A 26,528-nucleotide genomic window follows, 5' to 3' on the forward strand; every position below is an offset into this window, starting at 1 on the left:
AAGGCGCGGGGCGGAGAGGCTCGGGGCCGAGGCACCATGCGGCGGGGAGAGCGCAGGGGCGCTGGGGGGCAGCGGCCCGGGTCCCCTGTACCCGCGGGCAAGGCCTCGCTGGAGGAGCCGCCGGACGGTGCGCCCGTGGGCCGCCGCAGCACCGAGTCCGAGGTCTACGACGACGGCACCAACACCTTCTTCTGGTGAGTGGCGGCGGGCGGCCGGGGTCCGGCTGGGGTCGCGGGGGCGTGGCCACGTCGGTCGGAGCCCTGGATGGAGGGGGGTGACCGAGGGACTCCGGGACCGGCGCCGCCCTGCCCCAGCCCGGCCCCCTTGGGGGTCCCCAGCATCTCCACCCCCGTCGCCCGCATCCTGGAGGACTTGACTCGCAGCACCTGCGACCGGCTTTTCCTGACCTCCCTGTCCAGAACTCACCTCTGCCCTCCGTCACGTGCTCCCGCCGCGCTGCTGCTGCGCAGCGCGAGCTCCTTAGCCCGGTCGGGACCTGAGTGGGTGTGTGTCCCAGCCACGCCGCCAAGCTTCGGGGTCGAACTGTCCCCCGGTCTTCCTCGGTGGGGTCGGGGGTGGGGGCACGCGCCTCTGTTGGAACAGTCCGTGCTCTTCATGCGGTTTTTGTGCGTTTGAGGGATCGGGACCTGCAGGTCCCAGGGGTGCTGCTCCGCCTGCGTGCTCCGTGACCTTGGTCCGGCCCTTCACCTTTCTGAGGTTCTCTGCTCACTTGTAAGAGACTCAACGCCCGTGGCGTTCGCTGGGAAGCATGGTTCATGCTTTTCTTTGGTCGGTGCCCGTTCCTGTCCGGCTGAAGGACAGACTGTGCTGGCCTCTGTTTCCCGGGGTGAGCCCTGGAGGACGGGAGAATACATGTGGTGTCTGCTTCCTGGAAGCACGTGGGGGAGACAGCCCTGTCACAGCAAGGGGGTGCCGTGTGGCAGCAGCCCTAGGAGGCCTGCGTGGTGGGGCTCATCAGAGGTCTGACCAGGGAGCAGGGAGAACCTGCCAGTGCCACAGAGAAGAAAGGTCAGGAGAGCTGTGCCCAGGCCGTCTGGTGCCCGGTTTGTGCCGGACTCAGGGGAGATGCAACAGGAAGGCGGGTGTTGGGCTTCCCCTCCTGTGGGTGCCAGCAGCTGCAGCAGGGGGGTGGCCACGGAGCCCAGCTCTGGGGAGGTAATTTGTTTGGGGTGCAAAGCAGCCAGTGGGGGGAGAGAGGGATGGGGTGTCCACAGGGCTGTGGCCCAGAGCTGTGACACAGCACTGCTGGGTCCAGCTGTCCCACTCGGGCTGCAGGAGGGAGGCACCACCTTCTCACAGACCACCTGATGACCCCTGGAGACTCGGAGGTCCTGGAACACTGTGGCTGAGCCCCTACTGGGTGCCAGGGACTGTTCTAGCACTGAGCAGGAAGCTTCTGGCAAGAGGCACAGAGTTCACTGAAGGGATGCAGGGTGTTGTCCCCACAAACCAACAGGTCACCGGTTCAATCCCCGGTCAGGGCACACACCTGGGTTGCTGGTTCCTGGTGGGGGCACGTGAGAGGCAGCTGGTTGATGTTTCTCTCCCTTTCTCTCTCCCTTCTCTTGTCTCTAAAAAATAAGTAAAACCTTTTTAAAATGTAATGTTACAGAAAGTTAATATAAAGGCTGAAAATACATATTTGTGGAAATGAGTTTATGTTCTGGAATCACTCAAAGGAACTTTTGCACAGCTCAAAACCATGCTTTTTAAGATTTTCCTTTTCGAAGAAGGGTGATTGTTTGGGCCCATGATGGTGGTGTGGAGGCCACACACGGGGGTTGAGGCTTTTTCTGTTACTACGTGTCAGCCACAGGGCGTGGGCTCCCACGAACTGGGCCCCTGGGAGTGGGCGTGAGGACCACGGGGGTTCCGTTTACTGTGGTCTCCAGTGGCAACCTCAGCATCCGCAGAGTCAGAGGAAATGCGCACAGATGCGTCTGCTCACGTGTGAAAACTGTCTGGGGGGTGCTGTGGGGCCTGGCGCCCTGCCCCGTAGAAGTGACGGTGACTCGCCACCTGCAGATCGATCGAATGGCCACTGGACACCACCTTTCCTGGTCCCTCCCGACCCAGGCGCTGGCTGTGCTGTGTGGGCAGTGGCTGCCCGGTGCTCAGCCTCACACGCTGCCCTGCAGCGAGCATCTCGGGGCCTCTCGCCCACCTGTGGCCTGTCCCCCCGGGAGCTGCCGCGGTGTGGGGTGCTGCACCCAGATGCCCAGGTTCCAGAGCACACCCTTCTCTCTCAGTCACCGGGCGAGGGGCTTGCCGGCCTTGCCCACATCTGGGAAGCTGACTGCCCAGCTGTTGTCTTTTCGGTCATGCAGTCAGCGTCCCGGCCACGATGCCCCTTGCGCGCCTGCGACAGCCCTCGCGTCTGGCCTCTCCCGGCCGAGGCGCCGCCGTGGGCTCGGCATCCCGGCCACACCTCGAGTTTTCTCTTGGCAGGCCCGCCTCCCCGCCCACTCGGCACAGGGAGCGTGGGCCTCGCTGGGAGCGGCCGACGGCGGGTGTTTTCCACCCGTCGTGGCAGGGGGCCAGCTGTCCTCGCGCCGTCACCCTGGCCCAGGGACTGGAGTCACAGGATTTGCCCGAGTCACAGGACCCAAGCCTCCGGGAGAGAGCTCTCGGCCACCGGAGCCCAGGGTGGAGCCTGCTGAGCGCCCCGCCCCCCTTGCTGCCACACACATGGAAACACACTGTGTGCGAGGCAGGGACCCCCTCTGTGGGACCAACCTAGAGGGACATTTTTATTTCCCACCCCTAACTTGCAAGTTGGTGCTTCTGTCCCCATTTCAAAGACGGGGTAGACAGTCCGAGGGACGGGCCGAGCAGAGTTGCTGAAGGTCACAGGTCCAGTGCGTTGCGAAGCTGGTGCCGAAACCCCCATTTCCCCGCTGTGCCGCCTGTCCGCTCCAGGGAAAAGTGTCCACGCTGCAAGCTGGGCCCTCACGAGAGCCGTGGAGGGAGCGCCAGGGGCGGCGCCGCCCGGGCCTTCCTCTGCCACCACCGGCTGCGTGTCCCGGCGCTGCGCAGGGCTCCAGGCTCACGGCGCAGGCGCGGCCTCGCCCTGCCCGCCGTGGTCTGGTGGGCGCCGCACTCCCCCCCCGCCCCCCACCCCGCCCGGGGAGACCGGGCTGACCACACTGCGTCTCTGTCTGCCGATGTGCTGTGACGGTGAATGCGCGGAGGGTGGTCCCAGCTGGAACGAGGTGCCTGTTCTTGAGGAAATACTTGCCTGTTGATTCTTTAGAGAGAGGGAAGGGGAGGAGAGACCGGGAGAGGAACGTCGCTGGGCTGCCTCCTGCGCCGCCCGACCAGGGACTGAACCCGCCACCCGGCACCTGCCCCGCCGGGGATCGAACCGGCAGCCTCTGCTCCGTGGGGCGACGCCCAGCCCGCGGAGCCACGCCCCCGGTCAGGGCAGCGTCTGCGCACCACTGCTGTCGGCACAGAAAGTGTATACAGTGGGTTTTAAAATGCGTTGTCGGGGAAACCAGGGTTATTTATTTACCCTTGACCGTCCTCACGCATCTCTCCCCCACCCCCACCCGCTTCCGGCTGCGTCCGTCTGTCTGTCCCCCGGAACCCGTGCGTCTGGGGCGTCTGGGTTCCGGTCACAGCCGGTGGTACCGGGACTCGCTTTCTCCGCTGGCTGGCTGGCTGACGATCTCAGCCGGTGCCCCCGGGGTCCCTCACGTGGTTGAATGTGCGGTTCCGTCCTTTCCGACGGCCGGGGGACCCGTCACCGTGGGTCTGCGGCACCGGGAAGCGGCCGGGTTTCCGCCACAGCCGGGCTTCTGTGCGCGCGGGCGCCCGCGCGTTTCCCAGCGGGCGCTTTTGTTTCCTTCGGGTGGGTGCCCGGGAGCCGGGGGTCGCGGGTCGAGGGCAGTTGTTCCACTTTAACTCTCCGAGGAACCTCCACGCCGCGCCCCAGTGTGCAGGCCCCCAGCAGCGCAGGGGCCCCTCTCCCCACCTGCGCTGACCCCGGCTGGCAGGTGTGCGGGTGGGGCCACCCTGACCCATAAGGGCCACCCTGCCCGGTGTGAGCGCTCTGCGGGCGGCGGTGGTTTGCGTCCTTCCGACCGTCAGCGTCTCCTCGTGCGTGCGCCGGCAGTCTCTGGGTCGTCTTTGGAAAACTGCTATTCAAGTCTCCTGCCGTTTTAAATCCGATGGTTTTTTGGCTATTGAATTTCACGAGTTCTTCATATATTTTGGGTGTTAGCCACTTATCAGTGATGCGATCTGCCAGTAGCGCTTCCCAGGGGGTTTGCCGCTGAGCAGAGGAGGGAGCCTTCCCAAAGACGACTCGTGTCACCTGCAGGACCACTGGGCTCTGCTCCGAGTTCTCCACCGCCGCCGCCCTCCCCTCCAGCCCGGCCGGGACAGGGGGCGGTCCTCTCCGTTCCTCCTCTCTGCTTCCCGGGGCCCCGAGGGTGATGCCTGAGTGGCGGCGTGGACACACGTGTGTCAGGGTCAGGAACACGCATGTCAGGGGCAGGGGCTGTCTTTTCAGGTGACCTTGTGTCCTGAAGATGGAGGAAAGATGCGGGGCCATAGCTGCCCCGGCTGCATGGCCCGGTCTGGAGAAACCACCAGAAAACCTCTGAGTGCGAGGAGAGTGGTGTGAAGGACACAGGGCGGGGGTCTGGCGCTGTCCTGTGGCCCCTGCAGGGACACGCTGTGCCCACTGCGGCCGTGCTGGCTGCCCCAAGCGGCCCCCATCCGTCCTGGATCTCGCCAATCCGGTCTCCCCCCCTCCCACCTAGGGTGCCCAGACCACGTCTGTTCTGTCACAGGCACCTCCTGGGCACGAGGGCGCTCCTGGCGGGGTGGCCATCGGTCCTGTGGCCGCGGCCCTGAGACAGGTCATCTGTTTCCCTGGTGGACGCCGCCCTCCCAGTACCCCTGGGAGCCCAGCACACTGTTGGGCCACCTGCTGGAGGCTGTGTGCGCCCTGGGACGCCCCCCCAGGGGCCGTGCTGCCTGCTCCTTCCTGCCCCGCTCTCTGGGGTCCGCCTCCTCAGAGGCCTGTGGGACTGCTCCGCTGGCCTGCACCCCGCCCTGCACCCTGCCAGCACGTGGTCCTAGGCCCCGACCCCATCCCCAGAGTGGTTGTCCCGTGACCTGTTGGGCCTGTTGTATTCTCTGAGTGACCATCCTGTGACCCTGAGCCTGGGGTGCGCAGCCTTGTGAGCTTTCGCTCAAGTGGCTGCTGGAGCCCCTCACCCCCCAGTGGGGCTGCCCGCCCCCTGAGACCCTGCGGCGACGCACCTTTGCGCCCGCTGCGCGGCAGAACCGGGTCCATGGAGCCGCCTCTCTGCGCCGTGGTGTCTGGGTCCTTGCGTGCGCTTCCGACACACCTGCGCGCTGGGAGCTCTTCCCCGCCCCGCCTTCCTCTGCGTGCGCTCCACCACGCCGCCACGCGCTTACTCTGGGTCTGGCGTGCAGGGCGCAGCTCCAGGGCCACGGTAAACGGCCCTGCGCCCTCCGCGAGGCCATGCGTGCTTTAAAGGACGCACATGGGGGAGAGGCGGCCGTCTGGTGCCGCCTGGCGCCACTGCCCCTCCGCCCGCCTGAGACCGCCTTACAGCTCCCTCCGCGCAGCCGCGCTGACCCGAGTCCCGCCCTCGCTCTCCCGCCTGCCCTTTGGGTCTGGAGGGTGTTCTGCTGGACTCCGAGCCCTGCACAGTTGGAAGCGTCTACCCGGACGGACACGCGGAGGCAGCGCTCCCTGACCGGCTGTGTGTTTGGGTTGCAGGCGCGCGCACACCCTGACCGTGCTCTTCATCCTCACCTGCGTGCTCGGCTACGTGACGCTGCTGGAGGAGACGCCTCAGGACACGGCCTACAACACCAAGAGGTGAGCAGGCCCGGCCCGGCGCCGCCCCCGCGTGGCCTCTCCCTCGGCCCCTGAGACCCCTCCCCAGCAGTTCCGGGGTGGGGGGTTGGCCGCCAGTGCCCATGCTCAGGGTGCCTCCGTCCCGGCACCACCCACCCAGAGGCAGCATCAGACCCCACAGCCTAAGGGCTCCTCCTGCGAGTCTCCCTTCCCCGCCCCCTCCAGACGCCCACAGCAGGTCCGCAAGGGCGCGGGTCCTGTGGCGGCCAGCCCCAAGTCAGGTCCCTGGGCCCCTGCTCAGGTTTGGAGATGTGCTGGAGTGGCCTCGGAACTCCGAGAAGCGTTTGCTCTCTGGCGCTCGGGCGCGGCCAGGTGGAGGAGAGGCGTGGGGCGAGGGGTGGGGCGGGCTCGAGGGGCTCCCGGGCACCCTCGGGTGCTGCTGTCCCGCATCCCCACGTGCTCTCACCAGCGCAGGAGCTCTCAGAACCTGCCCTGGGTTGCGTGCAGGCCTCGCCACACGGGCACTATCCCCGAGCTCACTGGCCACTGGCTGCTGGGCTCAGCCTGCAGCCCCTGTGCCCCCCCGAGGTCAGGGCGGGGCGGAAAGCTCCCACTCCAGTCCCAGGGGCAGCGAGCCCCTGTCCTCACTCACAGAAAAGGACACCTTTGCTGTCATCACGGACAGTCCTGTCATCATGGACAGGCCAGGGGGAGAATGGGCCCTGTGCTGGGGAGGGGCACAGAGAGCAAGCAGACCCCTCTCGGTGTGGGGCCTGGTGCCGCGCCTGCAGGTGTGGGTGTCGGGGGCGGGGGTGTCTGCGACCAGGGAGGCCCCCGTCAGTGCGCACCGTCCGATGCTGCCTCCACGCTGACGCTGGAACGGCTCTCGGATGCCGGGCAGCTGTCCGGCAGACCCTCTCGGGGGGAAGGGGCGGACGGTCTTCTCAAGGGCGTCTCCCACAGACTGGCCGCAGGCCCACGTCCGTGGCCTGAGTCCCGTGGGCTCTGGGCTGGACGTGTGGGAGGGCGAGCTGGTTCCACACCCCATTCCTGCGGTGTTCTCACTCTGGGTGGGCTCGCCGCTCCCCCTCCAGGCTCACGAGACCCCCAGTGCTCTTCTGATCTTGGGGCCTGGGCCCCGCATGCTCTGGTGGGACGGCAGGAGGAAGCCAGCAGGGGCCTGGCACTGGGGGGTACAGAGGCGGGGGAGGCACTCAAGGCTCAGCAGTGCCAGGGGCCGCTGGTCAGCTGTGGTGGGTGGGGCTGGGGCCGTGAAGCTTCCCCTTGGGAGCCAGCCCTCGGTTCTGTGGAGTGAGGGTCTCAGCACCTGCTGGGGGGTGTGGAGCGAGCTGCGCTCTGCCGGGGTCGGCAGCCGTCGGGTCGGCAGCCGTCGGGCCTGCGCTCGGCCTGCTGTCCGGGCAGGTGCTGGCCCACCTGCCACCGGCCCCGTCCCCCAGCTGGCCTCCTGGGTGGGAATGGCTGCCAGGGGTCTGCTCCGCCGAGGAGCCCCCACCTTGTCCTCACCTGGAGCTGTGGCCCCACTGTCTGTGGGGTTTCTGCCCCTCTCCCCCCCCCCAGCCGGCCGTGCTGGGTCTGCCTTTTCTCCCCGAGCGCTGGGTGTCAGCCCCCAGGTCCACACCTCTCCCCAGCGCTGCCTCTGCCCGCTGACCTATGGGCTGTGGGGTTCAGGCTGGGCCTGTGGGCAGCCCCCCGCCCCGGACTGCCTCCCTGCAGCAGGGCCCTGTGGGTGCAGGGGAAGCAGAGGCTGCTGGCAGGAGCCGGCGTTGGCCAGGAGGGGGGCGTTTCCGAGCAGAGCTTGGACTTTCCTGTGAATTCACCCAGCTGGGTCTGTGGACCGCGAAGGTGAAACAGACCGTTACTTGGCCGGGAGAAAATGGGTGTCCTCGGGAGCAGCAGAGAACTTCGAGCAGGGACGAGCGAGCCACAGTGTTGAGCAGGCGGAGGGAGGCGTGATCGTCCGTGGGGAGAAAGGGGGGTCTGCCGGGAGGCTCCCTGGAGGAAAGGGCACTGGCCTCGGGGAGGCGGCAGTTCTTGCTGGCCGAGGTGCTGGCTGGCATGGGTCCTCCGACCCCTTTCCTGTTGGGCTGTCCCTGGTGATGCTGACCTGGGGCCTGGAGGGGACGAGGGGTGCCATTGGAGTGCGCCCTCTCCTGCCCAGCTCCACGTCGGCGTGGAGGGCTTGTGGCACAGCAGGGCGGGGAGGCCCGAGAGGCAGGCCTTGGCCGCCTGGAGGCAGTGTCCCCACGGGCCTGCGCAGTGTGGGCAGAGGTGAGTGGTCACATCATCAGGCAGGTGTTGTCCTGGGGAGAAGGTGACCCCCTGCAAGAGTGGGCCCCCGAGGAGCGGTCTGGGAGCCCCTCCCAAGTGCAGGGGGCTGCAGGTGCTCTGGGGACAGCACCCTGCTGGCCTGCCGGGTCTGGGGAGGCTGCGGGGGCTGGCTGCGCACCCTGTTACCTCGGAGCTTCCAGTGCGCAGGGGAAGGTTTCGGGTGCAGGCTGTGCTTGTTTCCATAAATGCACACATTGTTGGAAATTCAGGAAATTGCTCTCCGTATGCTTTTACTCGTGGCCTGTGGACCACTGTTCTTCTTGGGGGGCCTGGTGAGCTCCGTGACCCCAGGGGAGCAGGGTCAGCTTTCTTCCTGGGCCCGCCTCTCGACCTGCGACCCGCCGCGCCCAGTCGCACCCGCGCACAGTGAGCGCCCACAGACGCACGGCCCGCCACTCGGGGATGCGGGCCGTTTCCCTGAGCCCTGCGGTCAGTGTGGTCAGTGTGGTCAGTGCGGTCAGCCACCACCGCTGCCCCCAGGTCTTGTGGCCGCCTCCACCCGGCCAGACGCCCGCAGGGCCCGGCGGCTCGTCGCCGGCTGCCCCACCGCGTGCGGGCGCCGCGCCCTTCAGTGACGCTTCTCCTGTCGGTGACGTCGGGACGGTCACACGTTCCGCATGGAGACGTGTGCTCGGGAGTGCGGCCGGGCCCGTGGAGACAAGGAGGGAAGGACAGGTGCAGGCTGCCAGCGGGTGTTTTTGGAACATACCTGACAAGGGGCTTGTACCCGGAGCACGCGGAGAACCCTTCGGACCCCACAGTGGGGACGGACGGCGCAGCTGGGCAGCGGCTCACCCGGGAAGATGCGCGGATGGATGGCCAGTGAGCACACTCGTCGTCAGGGAAACGCAAACTAAAGCTGAGACACCCCCACGCACCCGTTGGGACCCTTAAAAACACCCGCCCCCTGCACTGGCGAGGCCACAAGCAGGACCCTCCCGTGGCCACTGCCGGGAGCCATGATCTGGCCACGTCATGCGCCTGTGGGACACTCACAGCCGCCTGCGCACGGGTCCCGACGGCAGCGTCACGCGCGGCTGCCAGAGCCTGGCAGGACCCAGGCGTCCTCAGCAGGTGGTGGCCAGGTCAGACCACCCTCCCAGGTTCCTTCGGCTGCTGTGACTCAGATCCGCGGGAGACGGCAGATGGACAGGAGGAAGAACCGGCTGCAGCCTCCCGTGTGCGTGGGGGTGCTGCCTGCCAGAGGGGCGCGGGCACAGGACGAGGGGTGGACGGCCGTGCGGAGCTGAGGACCCAGTGAGGGACGGCGGCTTTGCGGGGGAAGTGCGGGGTGAGGGGATGCACAGACCAACAACCAGGTGCTCGCCCTGCCCCGTGGGCGGGTCATGAAAACCGGTTATTTCCGGCCCTGGCTGGTGTGGCCCAGTGGACTGAGTGCTGGCCTGCAAACTGAAAGGTCGCTGGTTCAATTCCCGGTCAGGGCACATGCCTGGGCCGCGGGCCAGGTCCTCATTGGGGGGCACACAAGAGGCAACCACACATTGACGTTTCTCTCCCTCTCTCCCTCCCTTCCTGTCTACCTAAAAATAAATAAAGTTTTTTTTTAAGGTATTTTTGGTAGTAACTCTTACAGTGAGCAAGGCCACAAATTTAAATTTTTCGAGGGAGAGGTGAAAGTTTCTCTCGAGCCCGTGGGGCCTCGACTGCCTTCCGCTCAAAAGAACCCCGTGCAGAGAGGCCTCGGGGAGCTGTTCTGAGCCCCTCCCACCCGCCCCCGAGGCTTCCTGGGAAGCAAGTGCTGGGTCTGCAGGGGGTCCCGTGTCCCGTGGACCCGGCCTCGCATGTGCGAGCGGTTCATTCGAATGGCTGTCTCGTTTTGGGAGGCGGGGATTCAGGTGGGCGCCCCAGGCTCGGCCCAGGTGTGTGGAGTCAGGCGGTAGTAATAAGAGGCCTCTCCGGAAACAGGAGAAACCATGGCTGATGGTTGCAGCCGACACACTCCCGGTCTCTGGGTCCTGAAGGTGGGCCGTGGGGTGGGGGAGACGTGCAGGCGTCGGTCTCGAAGCGTCTGGAGGTCGGGGGGCAGCGGCGTGACCGGCAGGTGCTCCTGCCTGCGGCTCGAGCGTCCGGTGCTGCCGGAGGTGCGGAGTCTGCCCCAGGGGCCCTGGGGTCCAGCGGCCCGGGCACAGCTCTCGCAGCCCTGGGCGGAGGGCGGCGTCAGTTCTCAGTGACTCTGGGAACGGAGGGGACAGGAGTATGGCAAGTCACGGGCAGGTGTCGGACGGAGCCGCAGGGACCCAGGGACCAGTCCAGCCTGCAGGCCGGAGCGAGGCCGGAAGGACGCGAGCGGGGCTGGAGCGGGGCTGTGAGGTGTCCTGCCGAAGCGAGACCTCCCTCTCTCCGCGGCCACCCCTGCGTCTCCAGCTGGCGGCCGAGTGGCCTGGTTTCCGTGCACTTGGCCTGCCACCTGCAGAGGAGGAGCAGCAGCAAGAGTCGTTGTCACCCATCATGGGCTCTTTTACATCCGTGTTGCCGGCATTTTTCATGAGGAGCTTCCAGACTGAACTGGACCTCTCAGGGCCAGCAAGGCCAAGGCAAGGACCTCGTCTGCGGTACCTGCGGTTGTGGGTCCTCCCAACAGCTCCAGTCTCCTGACCCTGCCAGGAAGCACCCTGGCCCGCTCACCTGGCGAGGCTGCAGGGGCGCCGGGCGGCACCTCCCAGGGTCCTCCTTGGTTCCTGTCTGTCCGTCAGTCTCCCACGTAGCTCCTTAAAGCCCTGCGGTCCCACCCGGCTGTCTGCGTGTCCCTCTCAGGTGCGACCTCCCTCCCCGTCTGAGCCCCGGCAGTGTGCCCAGTCTCCAGGAGGACAGCCTCCCGCTGAGCCCGGGCAGACGCAGTGTCACAGTGTGGGGTGGGTGGGGGGTGCCGGTGCGTGCGGAGCGGCTCGGAGTCTGGGAGCGTTCGGGGCGGGAGACCAGCGCTTCCATCCCGCTCACGGGGGTGTCGCCGCATCGCTCCTAGCACAGCTAACGTCGGAGGACTTCCTACCTTCTGTCCGGGAGACAGAAAGGTCAGAGAACCAGCCGTGTTCTGGGGCAGCAGTCACACAAACCGGTGATGCTCATCAGCCCCCCCAGCCTCGTGAGAGCACCTGCTCTGCCGGAGGCCAGTTTTCTGTAGTTCTCGCGACCTGGCCTGCCGGCCGTGGGGGAAGGACAGCACCCCGAGCTGGGACAGCACCCCGCGCTGGGTGCTGAGCTCGGTGAGGCGGTGTCCCGCTTGGAGGCTGGGGCGGGTGCGCCCTGCGCGCAGATGCCTGTTCTCGGAGCCTCTCCCTGGCGACGGCGCCCACCCAGCCCACCCAGGACTGGCGCTCGCGGCCACAAGCACGTGCTGGTGCCGTGCTGAGCCTCCGTGTGAAGTCTGGCTTCGAGGACAAAGGCTCGAAGACTCCGGAGACCAGGGCTGGCCGGCGCCCCCTGGCCCCACGCTCCGGGGCCCCTCCGTGGGTTTCGGGGCCGCCGCCCAAGCGTCTCCACTCTGTGGGTCCTGCGGCTGCCCCTTTTCCGTGCCCCGGCACTTCAGCAGAAAGGGCCGAGGACCCTGGTCTTGTCGACCTTCCCCTTCGTGGACCGGCCGACTGCCGGCCCAGGGCGTCTCGCTGCGACTTCTGCCCGCAGGGTCCTGCACTTCGCCCCATGAGCAGGGCAGACTCGCTCGGCCCCCGGATGTGCCCCCGGCCTGGCCTTTGGGGTGGCGGGTGGCAGCCTGTGCTGGCACCCCTCCAGCATCCACTCGGTGACTCCCCCCCCCCCCGGGTCTGTGACCTCTGACGGCCGCCCTGTGGGAGGGGTGCCCTGGCTGCCCTGTCTGCCTGCCTCTTTGGCTCCCACCAGTACCTGCCCCTTTCTCTTAACTGTGAATTATTCTGGTGTTTCCTCAGCACCTGGGGAGCGGAGAACACAGACTCCGTGAGGCTTCCCGAGCCAGTTTCTCTCTGTGAGGCTCGCAGTTACATTTCTTTGTACTTATTTCTGGAATAGTTGGGTCTCCCTGTGGGAGCCAATAAAACCACTGTTACGGTGAGAGCTCTCTCACAGTTCCCAGGTCGGAGGGTTCTCCTGTTCAGAGGGTCTCTGTCTGGCTGGCAGTGCTGGAGGGATCTCTCGCCTCCAACAGCAGCCTCAGCCAGGCAGCTTTCCTGGGAGACGGCTGGAGCTCACTCCCCAGGCTCAGCGTGAGGTCCAGAAGCTCGCGCCCCAGGGGGACGCAGCGCAGCCTCCGTCACCCAGGCCGCTGGATGGTGGCATGCACACAGGGTCTCCAGGCTCCACCAAACAGGAGACGCCTCTGGCCGCAGGCCGGCTGGTCCTGGCCCCCGCGGGCGCTCCTGGAATGGGGTTGTTCTGGCACTGACGGTGAGGTGACGTGTGTTGAGACAACAGGCCCTTACGGTCTAGGTTTCTCATGACACGCTCCCACGAGAGCTGGCACGGCCAGAAAGAGACACCGGGACCCCGGTCTGTTCAGCGTGCCACCAGGCGCAACCCGGTAGGCGCACCTTCCAGGGGACGGAGACTGGAGGGGAAGCCACGCCCCTGGGACGTAGAAGGCGACAGAAGGAGAAACCTCGCCCCGTCTCTGGTGGGAGGCCACTGCCACCCAGCCTCAGCAGGTGCCTCTAGACCCGGAGAGAGTCGCCACGCCCAGGAAGCCAGCCTCACAGATGTGTTTCCCTGCCGATCTACATTGAGAAGACAGAGGGAGGCCTTTCCACCCTAAACTTCGGCGGAACTTGAGGAGGAGGAGGCCAGGGAGGCTGCTGGGGAGCTGGCTGGCTCACTAAACTGGGGAGTTCTTCTGGCTGGACTGACAATGAAATGAACCTGAGACCAGTTAGGAGAGAGCGACTGAATTTATGATGGTGTCTATGTGGGTCTGCACTGGGCGTCTTGACCCGGGAAGCCCAGGTGTCACGGTAGTGACCTGGGCACAGTGCACGGCCCCCAGCAAGAGGGCTTCTCCCCCAGCGTCTGCCTGGGCAGGCGGCCGGCCGGCCGGCCCTACCTGCTGCCAGGTCATGCGGCTCTGCCCCCCAGGGCCTGCTTCCAGCTGCCCTGCCCCGCTGGGGTTGGGACTGTCACTGTGTGGGCGCCCCAGAGGTGTCTCCCGCCTGGCAGGAGCTGTGCAGACCTGCGCTGACACACACTGAGGGGCTGTTTGTTCTTTATTTGCAGAGGTATTGTGGCCAGTATTTTGGTTTTCTTATGTTTTGGAGTCACACAAGCTAAAGACGGGCCATTTTCCAGACCTCATCCAGGTAACTAGCCATTTTGTTTGCGTGTGTGCCCGCGCGGCAGTTCTGTTCCCAGCGGTCGCTCTGTCTGTGCTGCCAGGGTGTGCGTGTCCTGCCCTCCCCTTCCTGGCCCGCAAGCCGCACCGTTGCCACCTGAGGCCGCCCCGGGGGGTGCTCCTGTTCCTGCAGCCGCTGCCTCCCCGTCCTGCCCCGCAGCGTCCCCACCCTCCCGTCCGCCCCCTCCGTCTCCCTCGGGGTTCTTCTGCAGACGAGGTTTCCCCAGGGCCACCCGGTGGGGTCGGGGTGGGCCCCAGCGGGCGGCTCGGCCTCAGGTGAGAGGCGTCCACCCTGCCATCAAAACACTGTCTGCTGCAGTGAGTTGTCCTGGCCGTGTCCCCCAACCCCTGAAGTTATGGGGAGTCCTACTGACCTCGGGTCCTGGAGCCCAAGGGCGCGCCCAGCTCTCCTGAAGGGGCACAGCTTGGTTGTGTTTCTTCTCACAGGAGTGTGTGCAGTATTCATTGTAGAAAATTTTGAGAATACATTAGATGTTTTTAAGTGTAAATAAATACCACTCACAGGAAATAACTACTGTTAAGTTTCAATGTGTTTGTGTGTGTCTGCACATACTGAGCTTTGAAAAGTGGAGTCCTGTCACGTGAGTGGTTTCCAATCACGTGTGTTCCACCTCAGCCTTCACACAAGCAACTTCCTGATCTTTCATTTGATGATTGGATTTTCAGTGGCTGCTTGTGTAGCCGTCATCTGAACGCAGTACCGTTGGTTTAACCAGCTCCACGTGCTGTGTTGTTAGGGGTTTCCGGCTGTAACTGGCGCGAGCCTGTGCGCACGTCTCCGGTCCCCGTCTGACAGAGGCCTGGGAGGCGGGGCCGTGACTAGGTCCTAGTGGCCCTCAGGAGGGATGTGTCCACGGCCCAGTGAGCACCATGCTCGTCAGCGAGCTGCCTGTCTCTGGGCACCCGAATGGCAGGGCACGGCCATGCTGAGGGCTGGGGGCCTTTCCACGCGCCCGGGGTCTGCACCCGCAGCCCTGCCTCAGCACGGTGTGGCCCCAAACCAGAGCGGTGGGACCGGGATGTAACGGTCTGGAAACCTCTGAAATCGCAGTGCAGACTGGGTGCAGTCGGGTTGTTGAATCGATTTGGAGGGAAGAGGGAGCCTGGCTGGAAGCCCAGCCAGAGCTGGTCAGTTGTGGAAGGAAGGCGTGGTGTGTCCCTCGAGGGCACCAGGTGCTGACAGAGCAGGAGCAGGACAGGCGGCCCTGCCGGGGTCCAGCTGCCCGGTGGGCATCTGCCTGTCCCAGCGTCTGGCCCCATGGCGGCAGGAGATGGTGGGAGGCCAGTGGTCTTTGAAAGCCGCCACTGTGGCTTTTCGGAGCCGTGGGAGTGCGAAGCCAGCTCCCTGCAGAGAGACGGCGGCCCCCATCCGCCTGGGCCCTGCTCGGCCCTCCTTTCAGTTCAGTGGCTCTGCCTGAGCCCTGAGCCGAGCTTCGCTGCGAAGGATGTGGTGGCCTGGCCTGGAGCACTCCAGGTGTCCTGTTAGCCTGGGACGTGCCAGGAGACCCTCCAGCTTCTCCCGGCAGGCGAACCCCTGAGCAGCCCTGCACAGCCCGCCAAGGGGGACAGCGGGAGGGGTGTTTTGCCTCCACAGAGGGGGCGCTGTGGGGTGCAGCTCCCCGCTGGCCCCCCGGGCACTGCTTCCTCCGGAAGCTGGTGTTGCCCGTGGGAAAGATGTCCTTTTCTCAGATCTGGGGTGTCTTCTCACTGGCTCCCTGCGACGGCTGGGACAAACCAAGGCATGGTCAGGGCTGTCAAGGCAGCCAGCATCTGTGACTGGGAAGGAAGAAAGAGTGTGGGGAATGGGCTCTGAGTCAGGGAGACGGGAGACCAACCTCCTTTGGTGGACATGTGCAGGGAGGGCCGAGTCTGTCAGAGACCCTGGCAGGCACTACAAGGCAATAGAGACAGGAACTCTGAGGTTGCCCTCTGCCCAGGGGGACGTGGGGCCTGCAGGTGCACAAGGACGGCAGGCAGCGGTGTGGAAGGAGACGCCCTCACACTTGTTCTGCGTGCTGTGGGGAGCACCTGCAGGCAGGGAGGCCCCATCTCTCAGGGATCTGTCACCTGCCTACAGCAACCCTTGGGCCACGGGGACTGTTCTGAGCATTGCCCGTCCCCAGCTGTGAGTCTCCAGCCCCGGAACTGCACCCACAGGCTTCCCTGACAACCCACCGTGCTGGTGTTTTCTGCCTGTGCCAGGCTGGTTTGTTACACGGAGTGGGCAAAGGGAGGCTTGCAGCTGCAGCACGAACAACAGTAATGCGAGGTGAACCCTCTCGTGGGCTCACATCACAAGTGTAGACCTGCCTCCGCCCGCCAGTACCTCTTCATGGCTGATTGTCCTCCAGCAGATGAAATGAAGCACAGGCCCCTGAGGATGCTGGGCTGGCCCTAGAGACTCTTGGGGACACGCTGCCTGGCACTGCAGAGCCCTCCCCCCAGAATGGAACAGACTGGGACCCCCAACCCCTGGCCCCAGCTGGGGGTGTGCTGTGCACGGAGAACCTGAGGTTTCCCTAGACCAGCGTCAGCAAAGGGAAACTAGAGTTTTGGGCCTTCATTAAGCAGGATCATCAAGACTCTCGGGAGATACAAGTTACCGTTTGCATTTCAGACTAGTTCTAGGTCATCTCACCCTGCACTGAAAACAGCTTCTGCTGGACAGAGTGGAAGGCGGGTGGTAGAGGGAGGATTCCTCGTAAGTGCCTGGCACAGCATGAGTTCAAGGCATTCCAGGCGTATGACGTGGAGACTCCGTACACGCACACAGTGGGAAACCGTCACCGCCTCCCTGACTTTATGTGATCAGTTCTGGCGATGGGCGCACTCAGGATCTGCTCTTAGCAGCTTCAGGCATTGACACAGTCACCACAGGGGCGAGTTCCTACGTGTTGTGACCAAAATTGAGGAAGTCCCCTGAAACAGGTCATGGTGACCAGGCATCAGAAAAAAGCTGATCCTCCCAAGTGCAGAAAAATGACATTTCGTACTCATTTGTGATAAAAACTTGCCCTACCAGTGGTAAAAAGACTTGTGTTGACACGACAAAAGTATCCACCCAGACCTCCTGCAGGTGGCGTTGAGGGCTGGAAACGCTGCAGGTAAACGCAGGACGGTGCTTGTCCCCGTCCCTCCGTGCTGCTGCGCTAAGGCGAGGGAAAGTAGCGTGAGGGACTGGAGTGGACAACAAGGAAGGAAACACCTCCGAGAGCAACGGTGCTCACTTCCGAGTTAGGCCTTGCTCTGTCGAGGCTCTGCCAGACCTGGCGGCCGGGCCCTGACGCTGTGCTCTGTCTTTGTAGCCTACTGGAGGTTCTGGCTGTGCGTCAGCGTGGTCTACGAGCTCTTCCTCATCTTCATCCTCTTCCAGGTGAGTGCTCTCCTTGCTGGGGTACGCCGCAGTGTTAGGTGATGATGTGGCCGTGGCCACGCCCACCCTGAGTGCGAGGCCACCGAGAAGGCTTTGCACAGGAGCTCCTCCAGAGCTGTGAATCAATGCCCGCAATCGGTGCATGGAAGACGGTGCTGAAGGGCGACTTGACTCGCACGAACAGTCAGCAAACTGGCGGAAGGACAGGCTTGGAGAGAATGGAAAGCATGTGTTCTGAAGATGATGGGGAGGCTGCCCTTTATAGAGAGAATTCCTGCCCTGGTTCCTGATTGGTGCATTTCTATGTAAATGAGGGATCCAGAATTGCACAGTCTGATTGGTCCAAAAAACCCAGAGTGGTCAGCTTTCTGTGTCCTGATTGGTGGTTATGGAGCTGCTCCGATTGGTCCGTGTAATATAAGTGAGGTATAGGCGCGGTGCTCCAGGGGCACGAGGCAGGTCTCAGCCTGCTGGTGGGAAGGTGGTGCCAGGAGCTCTTGCATGGGGGCGCGCCGAGTGCGGTGGCTGCGGGCTCGGTCTGCGAGGGAGGCCCGTGCGCACGATGGCTCTAGGCTGGCCCCGAATCCTGCCCAGTTAACCACAGGAGTCCTTCCCCAGGCCCCCGGGAGTGAGGCTGAAGCCCAGCGCCCATGGGCGGAGGCTGTGAGGGGACCTCCGGAAGGTGACCCGAACATCGCCTCTCAGCAGACCCGGGTCTGAGTGCGGAGCTCGGGGCCTGGCCCCGCCGGCCTCCGGGGCGGGGAGCAGGTGGGCCGCCTTTGCTGGGAGCGGCGGGAGACCCAGACCTGCGCAAGGGTCGCAGCGGCGGAGGGAGGGCCGCACGCCTGACCCGGCTCCCCGTGCGCGGACTGCCTCGGGCGGACCTGCGGCCTGACCTCGCCAGGGGCTTCGCTTCCGGTTGACCCGCCGTGCCTTCGCGCGCGCCGTCCCCTCCTGGCGGCCCCTCTGCGGGACGGTCGGGGGAGGTGGGAGGCGCGTGTCCTTAGTAAGTGCCAGCCCGGGGTTCGTCGCCGCCCGGGTCTGCTGTACTAGTTTCCCCGTTCTGCCTGGGTTGACAACCGCCCGTTTCAGCGGCGGTCCGCGGTCTCCGACATCTGTCAGCGAGCGAGGCGCGAGGGTCGTGGTCGCCGGGTAAATTGTACTTTGGGGGGTAGGTGTGCAGCCCCGCGAATTCCAACACCTGTTCGTGTTTGCGTGAGCACCGCAGTGAGGACAGTCCCGTTCCGCCCTGCTGACCAGGGGCTGCTCTCCCTCCATCCCCACCGCTTTGTCCTCTAGTCTCCTGCGACCGGTGTGACCGTCCATGTCTCTGAAGTGCAGCCGGCGCGCGCGCGCGCGCCTCCCTGACAAGGATGTGCCTGTCTGCCCTGCGGCAGATGTTGGGAGACCTTTTCTAGTCGGGGCCGCGGGGGTGGCCCTGCAGCGAGCGCCCCTCCCCCGCTGCCGTGCGCGCGGGGCTGGGCTGCGGCGCCACGTTGGGCGCTGTCCGACACCCAAGGGCTGCCCGCTGCGCCCCAGAGCACCCGCCCCCGCTCTCCCCGCAGCAGCCCGCGGGCTCGGGGTGCCTGGCCCTGGTCCGCGCTCCGCACGCCAGGCGCTTCCTTCCAGCCTCTAAGGGGAGCGGCAGGTCTCGTCCCATTTCTCGGTGGCTGATGGTGACCAGCTTCTTGTGCCCCCGTTAGCCAGGCACACTTTCCCTTGGAGAAGTGTTCAAGTTCTTTGCCTTTTAAAGAAATTGATGCTTTTTCAGCAGCCCCTGCCCAAGGTCTGGTGCTGGAGCGGTTTCCTCTCCAGGAGCAGCGCTCATCCTTTCTTCCCCAGGCCGCCGGTCCGCTGTCCCGGCGGAGGCGTGGTCTCTGACACCACGATGTCAAGATTTCCTCCTGTATTTTCTTCTGGAAGTTTCACAGTCTTCCACGTTACGTTTATATCTTCAGCTCGGGGGTATTTGAAGTGTTTTGTTTTGAACTAATTCTAGACTCACGAGAAGCTGTAGGGAATTGTACCGTGAGGTCCGGGCACTCTTCACCCAGGTCCCCAGTGGGAACATTTTGCGTGAACACCGGAAGTGCCAGACCAGGAAATCGATGATGAGAGCTTACCACTTTTCACCAGTATCCCATGCACACACATGCACATGTATGGGCACGGGTGCTTGTAGAGTTCTCTGCAGTGTTTTAGCTTTGTTACAGCGCATTCAACATTTGAGTTTTTTAAATTTTAGTAAGAAACACAAAATATAAAATTTACCACCTTGCGCTGACGGGTGTGGCTCAGTTGGCTGGGTGTCCTCCTGCAAAGCGAAAGGTCGTCAGTTCGATTCCCAGGACGCACACCTGGGTTGTGGGTTCAGTCCCCCGTCAGGGCTCATATGAGAGGCCCCTGATAGGTGTATCTCACGTCGGTGTTTCTTTACCTGTCTCCCTGCCTTCCTCTCTCTCTAAAATAAATACATTTTTACAATGCCTCACCTTCATTTTTAGATCAGAGTTCAGTGGCAATAAGCACATTCACACAGTTGTACAGCCTTCACCACTATCATTTCCAGAACTTTCCATCTTCCCAAACTGACCCTCCTCATGAAGCACTCCCCCACCCACAGCCCTGGCTCCCAGTGTCCTGTGTGCCGTCTCTGTGGCTCTGACTCCTGCAGGGACCTCTTGCGAGTGGGTCGCACAGGGTTTGCCCTTGTGTGTCTGGCTCATTTCACTCAGAATAACACCCTCAGGTGCCTCCACATTGTCGCATGAGTCAGTGTTTCCTTCCTTGTTGAGGCTGGGTAATACTCTATCCCGTGGACACGCCACGTTCTGCATGTCTGTCCTGTCCATGGACACTGGCTGCGCCCCCCTCTCGGCAGCTGCGGACACGCTGTCAGCGTGAGTGCGCAGCTGTCTGCCACGGCCGGTGTTTCCAGTTCCTGGGACCATGCACGTGGGGGAATCGCTGAGTCAGAACGTAGTTTCACGTTGAACCCTGAGGAACCTCCTCGTTGGTTTCCCACGGCATGTCCACCATTTTGCATTTTCACCCACAGTGCACAGATTTCCAGTGCCTCCGCCTCCTCTCCAACACTTGTCACTTTTCCTTATTTCACCTTTTATTGTTGGACAGCAGCCACCTTCACGGGGGCGAGCGGTGGGGTCGTCCTTCCTGTGGTTGACTTGCACTTCCCTGGCGGTTCCTGATGTTGGCCATCTTCTCGGGCTCGGGGGCCCTCCGTCTTCTGGGAGACCAGCTTGACTTTTGATGTTTTTGTTGTCAAGTTTGTTGTATTTGTTTGTTTGTTAGTTTAAAATAAAGCTTTTATCTAAGGACAGAGGGATGAAATCGCAAAGTTAGTACAGAGAGGCCCTATACATCCTGCTCCCAGTTTCCTGTTAGGGACCAATATCAGTGCCTCATTATGAACCAAAGTCCAGTTTCTCAGATTCTCTCCACTCTCCCCTGTGAGCCAGCGGCCGCTGGTGCCAGCTCATCGCAGAGCGACCCCTGGTGTGGGGTGTGGTGCGGAAGGAAACGATGCAGTGCCAGCAGCAGGCTTCTGCCGCGGTGGGACCGCCGCAGCAGCGCCAGGAGACCTGGCCCCTCTCTGGCCGCACTGCTCACTCTGCCCTGGAGGGACCCAGCCGGGAGGCAGCCCTGGGTGCGGAAGGCAAGGGGCTTAGAGCCTCAGGGTGCTGGCTTCTTGGGACAGCAGTCCCTGCCCTGGCCCCTGATTGGTCCATCCTCTTGCAAATGAGGGCTCCAAATCTTTAGTTTGATTGGTCTAAAGGCACTACGCTGATTGGTCAGGATAGAGCCACTCTGATTGGGCGGAGCTGCATAGCTTGGATTGGATGAGGAAAGCCTCAGTCCTATTGGCTGAAGCAGGATCCCAGGCCGTCTGCTCCTGGCTCGGGGCGGCAGTGCCCGCTGCTCCCTGAAGGTGGGGCACGTGGGAGGCCTCCCGTGCCGCCGGCTGCGAAGCTGTGGGTGGGATAGCTGGTCAGTTGGTTTTTAGCCTCGTTGGCGACCGACAGCCCTTCTTAGCAGGTGTCTTTCTCAGGGTCCACACCCTAATCCCCAGGATCCCAAAACCTTTAGGGTCAGGTCCCCCCAGGCCCGCTGGGGTTGTGGCAGTTACCAGGTGCTCCCTGCTTCGTCCCCTGGACAGTCTTGAGGAGCGCTGGCCGGGCCTCGATCAAATGTCCCTCCAGCGGGACGTGGAATTGGGAGGTGATTGCTCCTGTTTTGCAGGGCGGCTTTGGTCCTGCGAGGTCTCCCACGTTTGCATGTGCCTTTTAGGGTCACCTTGTTCGTTTCTGTGGCAGCAGGTGGGGTGCAGTGCCTGACCGGGTCACCCTCCGCCGCGGCGCAGGGGCCTGCCGGTTTGTTCGGGCCTCAGTTGCTGCAGCGGCGCCTGTGGTTCTTGAGCGCGTTCCTGCTGTTCCTGTGAGTGGAATTGCCCTGTTTCGTTGTGGGCGTGGTTGCTGCCCGTCTGTAGAAACGCGGTTATCGCTGTGCATCAACCTTGTGTTTCGCAACCTTGCCGAACTTGTTTGTTCTGATGGTTCTGTTGTTGCTGCTGTTCTGGTGGGTTTCTGAGCGTTTTTTGGATACTGGGTCATGTCCTGTGCACGGAGCCAGGGTTCTGTCTTCCTGTCCATCCCAGCGTTGGCGGGAGAGACCTGGTTCCTCTTACATGTAAAGAATCACAGGTCAGCCCTGGCTGGTGTGGCTCAGTGGATTGAGTGCCCGCCTGCCAACCAAAAGGTCACTGGTTCGATTCCCAGTCAGGGCACATGCCTGGGTTGTGGGCCAGGTCCCCAGTAGGGGGCACTTGAGAGGCAACCACACACTGATATTTCTTTCCCTTTCTCCCCCCCTTCCCCTCTCTAAAAATAAGTAAATAAATGTAACCTTGAAAAGGAGAGAGAATTACAGGTCAGCAACTGCTAGCGTGACATCAGAGTTTATTAGTGCTCCGTTCCCGTGGAAGAGGACAGGCCTAGCGGGGGTGAGGGTGGTGAGAGGCTCAGGTTCAGGGCAGAAGCAAGGGCGGCTGAAAGATAGGGCGGTGATCCCCTGCATGGCCAGCGGCTGGGCAGCCTCAGGCCTGGTGGCCAGAGAGCCAAGAGGGTGCATCCTTTGTTCTGAGGACTCACACAGTTGGCGGGAGGGAGTAACACAGTTACACATCGATCGACAGATAAATGCGGTGCTGGCTTTCCCGGGGAGGGGGGCGTGTGCCCTGGCTGGGAGTCTGACCTGCAGCCGTCGGGCGGCGCTCCAGCTGGCCGGGCTCCACGCCCGGGGCCGCTGTGACGTGTAGCTCTGAGCACGCCCCTTTCTCTGGTGCCAGAACACACTCCAGGCCCCTCCTGGGCCGTCGTCCCTGCCCGGCAGGACCGGCCGTCTCTCCCAGGAGCCCTGGCCCTTCAGGGGAGGAAGGGCTTGCGGCCGAGGCCTGGGCGCCACCTTGCCCCTCACCCCGGGGTGTCGGGGCCCCTCAGGGCACAGCAGGGAGCCGCAAGCGTGCCGAGCCATGTGCCTGTGTGTCTGCGGATGGTGTCCTCGCCGTCCCGCCCTCCTTCCCCGCGCCTGCCCCCTCTCCTCCGGCCGCGGCCCGCCCGCCCTTGGGGGCTGCGCCGGCCAGGGAGGCCGAGGGTCAGGGCCCCGCTGGCTTCTGCGGGGGACGGAGGGAACATCGCCGTCTGCCGTCCCCGGAGGCGCCGGCCCTCGGGTGTCCAGACATTTGTCTCCTGTTGGTCCCGTTTTTCCCCGTCCGAGTGTCGCGTGTCCGGAGATCCGCCCGCTTGCTGGCCGGCCACTGGCTCCGACAGCCCTTCCCGCCCTCAGGTGCTGCGGTGACCGCCCCGTGCGGGCGCTTCGGTTGCGTGTCACGTCGCCGCCTGAGGGGCCCTCCAGAGCCCCCACGTGGAGCGCGGGGCCTCGTGGCAGCGCCGGTCTGAGTGCCACCTGCCCGCAACGCCTCGCGCCGCCTCCCTGCCGCGTCCCCCGGCTGCCGCCTGGACTGGGGCGCGCGGGGCGCCTTCCTCTGCCACCAGGGCGCACGTCTGCCGGTGGTGGCGCCTGCGTGTCGGGACAAGCTGCCCTGACACGTGGCAGCTGGGACCCCCGTCCCTCCCACGGAAGGCACGGCTGAGGCCCCACCCGGCAGGGTCTCTTGGGGGTGCCGAGTGTCCCCAGGACTCCCCGGTGTGCCCAGCCCCGAGGGGGCGGTGGTGCGTCAGCCACGCGGCCGGTGGACGTGCCGTCTGCGCACCACGGACCCCACGTGCGGCCGCAGTGACGGTGAGGGCAGGGTGCGCCCCGCTCACCGGGTGCTGGCCTTGCAGACCGTCCAGGACGGCCGCCAGTTCCTGAAGTACGTGGACCCGAGGCTGGGGGTCCCTCTGCCGGAGAGGGACTACGGGGGGAACTGCCTCATCTACGACGTGGACAATGAGACGGACCCCTTCCACAACATCTGGGTGAGGCCCAGCCGGGGGGCCAGGGGCCGTGTGGAGGGGTCCCCAGTGCTGCCCTGTGCGGGGTGTTGCTGGGACCCATGTCACCGCACGGTGGGGTGTGCCGCCCACACACACCACGACGCCCGTGCGGGAGACCTCGGGTCGCCCCTGGGTCCCGGCACGGGCACCGCTCCACGGGCCCTGGCGGGGGCGGGGGGGGGCAGCGTCCGTGAGCGGCTGCTGGGGAGGCCGGCCCCAGGGGCCAGGAGGGGTCCGGGCTGCCGGGGAGGGGGGGGGTGCGAGGCCCACGTCCGGCCCCCGCCCGCAGGACAAGCTGGACGGCTTCGTGCCCGCACACTTCATCGGCTGGTACCTGAAGGTAAGGCGAGCCGGCCGGCCGCGGGCAGCCCGGTCCGCAGCGGCCTGGGGCCGGGCCGCGCAGCGTGGTCCGAGCTGAGGGCGGCGTGGCCTGGGGGCCACGGCTGGACCCGGGCCCGCTGTGCAGAGGGCTCCTGAACCGCCTGGGAGCCGTGGGCGGGGCCCCCACGCACCCGTCCTCGGCACCCGGTGGCCGGGAGGACAGTGGAGAGACCCCGAGGCCTCTGACCGCCGCGCGCGCGCGCCCGCCCGCCCGCAGACCCTGATGATTCGGGACTGGTGGGCGTGCACGGTGGTGAGCGTCATGTTCGAGTTCCTGGAGTACAGCCTGGAGCACCAGCTGCCCAACTTCAGCGAGTGCTGGTGGGACCACGTAGGTTGGGGGCGGGGGGGGGGGCTCGACCCTGGCCTGTCCCCGGGGCCCAGGCCCACTGCCCCGCCCTCGGGGAGGGGGACATGGGTGCAGGGTGCCCTCAGGGGGGCCGGACGGAGCTGCAGGGCCCACGGCGCCCGCCCCCCCCCCCACAGTGGATCATGGACGTGCTGGTCTGCAACGGGCTGGGCATCTACTGTGGCATGAAGACCCTCGAGTGGCTGTCGCTGAAGACCTATAAGTGGCAGGGCCTCTGGAACATCCCCACCTACAAGTACGTCCCCCGAGGGCCCTGCTCCGGGGCACCGGGCGTCCGCACGGGCCCTGGAGGTGGCCCCGAGGTTCCGGCCAGGCGGGGTGACAGGCGAGGATTTTGCCTCTTACGGTCTCCGCCTGGGACTGGACCCGGGCAGCCCTCGCAGTGGCTGCACGGCAGCCAGCCCCGCCTGACCGGCGTTTTCTCCCCAGCGGCCCTCGGGCGGGCACCCCACAAAGCGTTTGCCAGCTCTGTCCTTTTCACTTGGATTTCGAGAGAGAAACGGCTCTGGAAAAGAGCTGGGGGATTGCGGGGGGTGGGGTCTCCTCTCCCACCCATCGTGGTGCCTGGGGGCAGGTCAGGGGACCAGGACCCTGCTGACCCCCACCCCCCCACCCCGGCTCCAGGGGCAAGATGAAGAGGATCGCTTTCCAGTTCACGCCCTACAGCTGGGTCCGCTTCGAGTGGAAGCCGGCCTCCAGCCTGCGCCGCTGGCTGGCCGTGTGCGGCATCATCCTGGTGGTAAGGCCGGCAGCCTCCCGCACGCGCCTGGCGGGCCCGGGGCTCGCCGCCCACCCTCCTGCCCGCAGTTTCTGTTGGCAGAGCTGAACACGTTCTACCTGAAGTTCGTGCTGTGGCTGCCGCCCGAGCACTCCCTGGTCCTGCTGCGGCTGGTGTTCTTCGTGAACGTGGGCGGCGTGGCCATGCGGGAGATCTACGACTTCATGGACGACCCGTGAGCCTCGGGCCGGGCCGGGCTGGGGCGGGGGGGTGCCTCGAGGCGGGGCGCCCCTCACCACGTGCCCCCCCCCCCGCAGGAAGCCGCACAAGAAGCTGGGCCAGCAGGCCTGGCTGGTGGCCGCCATCACAGCCACGGAGCTGCTCATCGTGGTCAAGTACGACCCCCACACACTCACGCTGTCCCTGCCCTTCTACATCGCCCAGTGCTGGACGCTCGGCTCCGTGCTCGTGCTCACCTGGACCGTCTGGCGCTTCTTCCTGCGGTGAGGGGCGCGGGCGTCGGGGTCTCAGGGGTCTGTGCTCCCCGCCCCGGCCATGCAGGGCGGGCTCCGAGGCCTCCGCCCGCAGCCAGGTGACGCGCCGCCCTCCCCTCCCCCTCAGGGACATCACCCTGCGGTACAAGGAGACCCGGCGGCAGAAGCAGCAGGGCAGCAGCGGCGACCAGGGCACGGCTGTGGACAGCAAGGACGGGTGCCCGCCTGGGCCCTCGGAGGCCACAAGGGCAGCGGCGCCGGCTCTGCACTGACCTGCCCGCCCACCGGGGACCGGGCCTGCTGTTCGCCCGCCTCTGGTTCCCACCAGGAGCCTCCACAGGGGGCGGCCCGTCCTGGCTGCCGTGCGCCGGGGGGCATGTGCGCACGACTGTGCTCCGTGCTCCTGGCTCTGGAGCCTTCTCCGGCCGGCAGGCGGGGCTGGCGCTTGTCCGGGGCAGCGGCCCGCTGTCTGCGTGGTCTGCCTCTGGACCACACCGAGCCCTGGCACCCAGAGGGCCCGGCCGGTTCCTCCACTGGCCCCTGCCGCGCCCCCTGGCCACACGTGTCGCTGGCACGGTCCTCCGACTCCCGAGACGGCCGAGACGGGTGGGCCTGCGCCGCGGCCCTGAGCCGTCCTCCCGGGGCCTCCCCCAGCCCCGCTGACCGCAGGGGTGCGGGCAGGGGAAGAGGTCTCTGGGCAGGGCGTCAGGTCGGGAACCCCAAGGCCCAGCGCCCGCGGTCGGAAGGAAGGGTCCTGGGGTCTCTGGCCGCGAGCTGATGGTCATCTCCACGAGCAAACGGAACAAATAAACGGAAGGTGGTTTGAGGTTTGCACCCTCGCTGTCCGCAGCCTTCACTGTGCCTGCCGCTCGGGGGCGGTGCCTGGGGGGTGGGGGTCGTGGGGCGGGGCTGCTCAGGGGCACGGGGTCACCTGCTCTGCTGGCTCAGGCCCCGGGGACCTGGGGGGTTTAGGGTTAGGGTGGGGAATGGTTGTGGTTGGGGGGTGGCTGGTGATGGACCCTGGACATGCAAACAGGCGGGAAGTGGAGAGGGTCCCCCCCACCCCTGTGGACCGCGGGCAGCAGACAGGACCGGGACCTGTCTCCTTGAGCCCAGCCGCCCTGTCCCCA

At 65.1% G+C, this 26,528-nt stretch overlaps 1 protein-coding gene across 2 annotated transcripts; it reads left to right on the forward strand.

Moving 5' to 3' along the window:
* On the forward strand, window positions 1-26,232 carry PTDSS2 (phosphatidylserine synthase 2). 2 transcript variants are annotated; one of them, XM_045821121.1, is made up of 12 exons: window positions 1-194; window positions 5,783-5,884; window positions 13,412-13,494; window positions 16,853-16,920; window positions 23,283-23,417; window positions 23,725-23,775; window positions 24,034-24,147; window positions 24,303-24,421; window positions 24,811-24,925; window positions 24,994-25,139; window positions 25,222-25,407; window positions 25,526-26,232. In XM_045821121.1, the coding sequence occupies exons 1-12, from the start codon at window positions 37-39 to the stop codon at window positions 25,668-25,670; spliced, it is 1,422 nt and encodes a 473-aa protein (XP_045677077.1). In that variant the 5' UTR covers window positions 1-36; the 3' UTR covers window positions 25,671-26,232. The 2 variants fall into 2 exon arrangements, with proteins under 2 accessions (XP_045677077.1, XP_045677078.1); XM_045821122.1 differs by having other exon boundaries at window positions 25,030-25,139.
* The last annotated feature ends 296 nt before the right edge of the window (window positions 26,233-26,528 follow it).

Source organism: Phyllostomus hastatus, unplaced genomic scaffold, assembly GCF_019186645.2.
Source record: "Phyllostomus hastatus isolate PE091 unplaced genomic scaffold, TTU_PhHast_1.1 phas_scaffold_443, whole genome shotgun sequence".
NCBI lineage: Eukaryota > Metazoa > Chordata > Mammalia > Chiroptera > Phyllostomidae > Phyllostomus > Phyllostomus hastatus.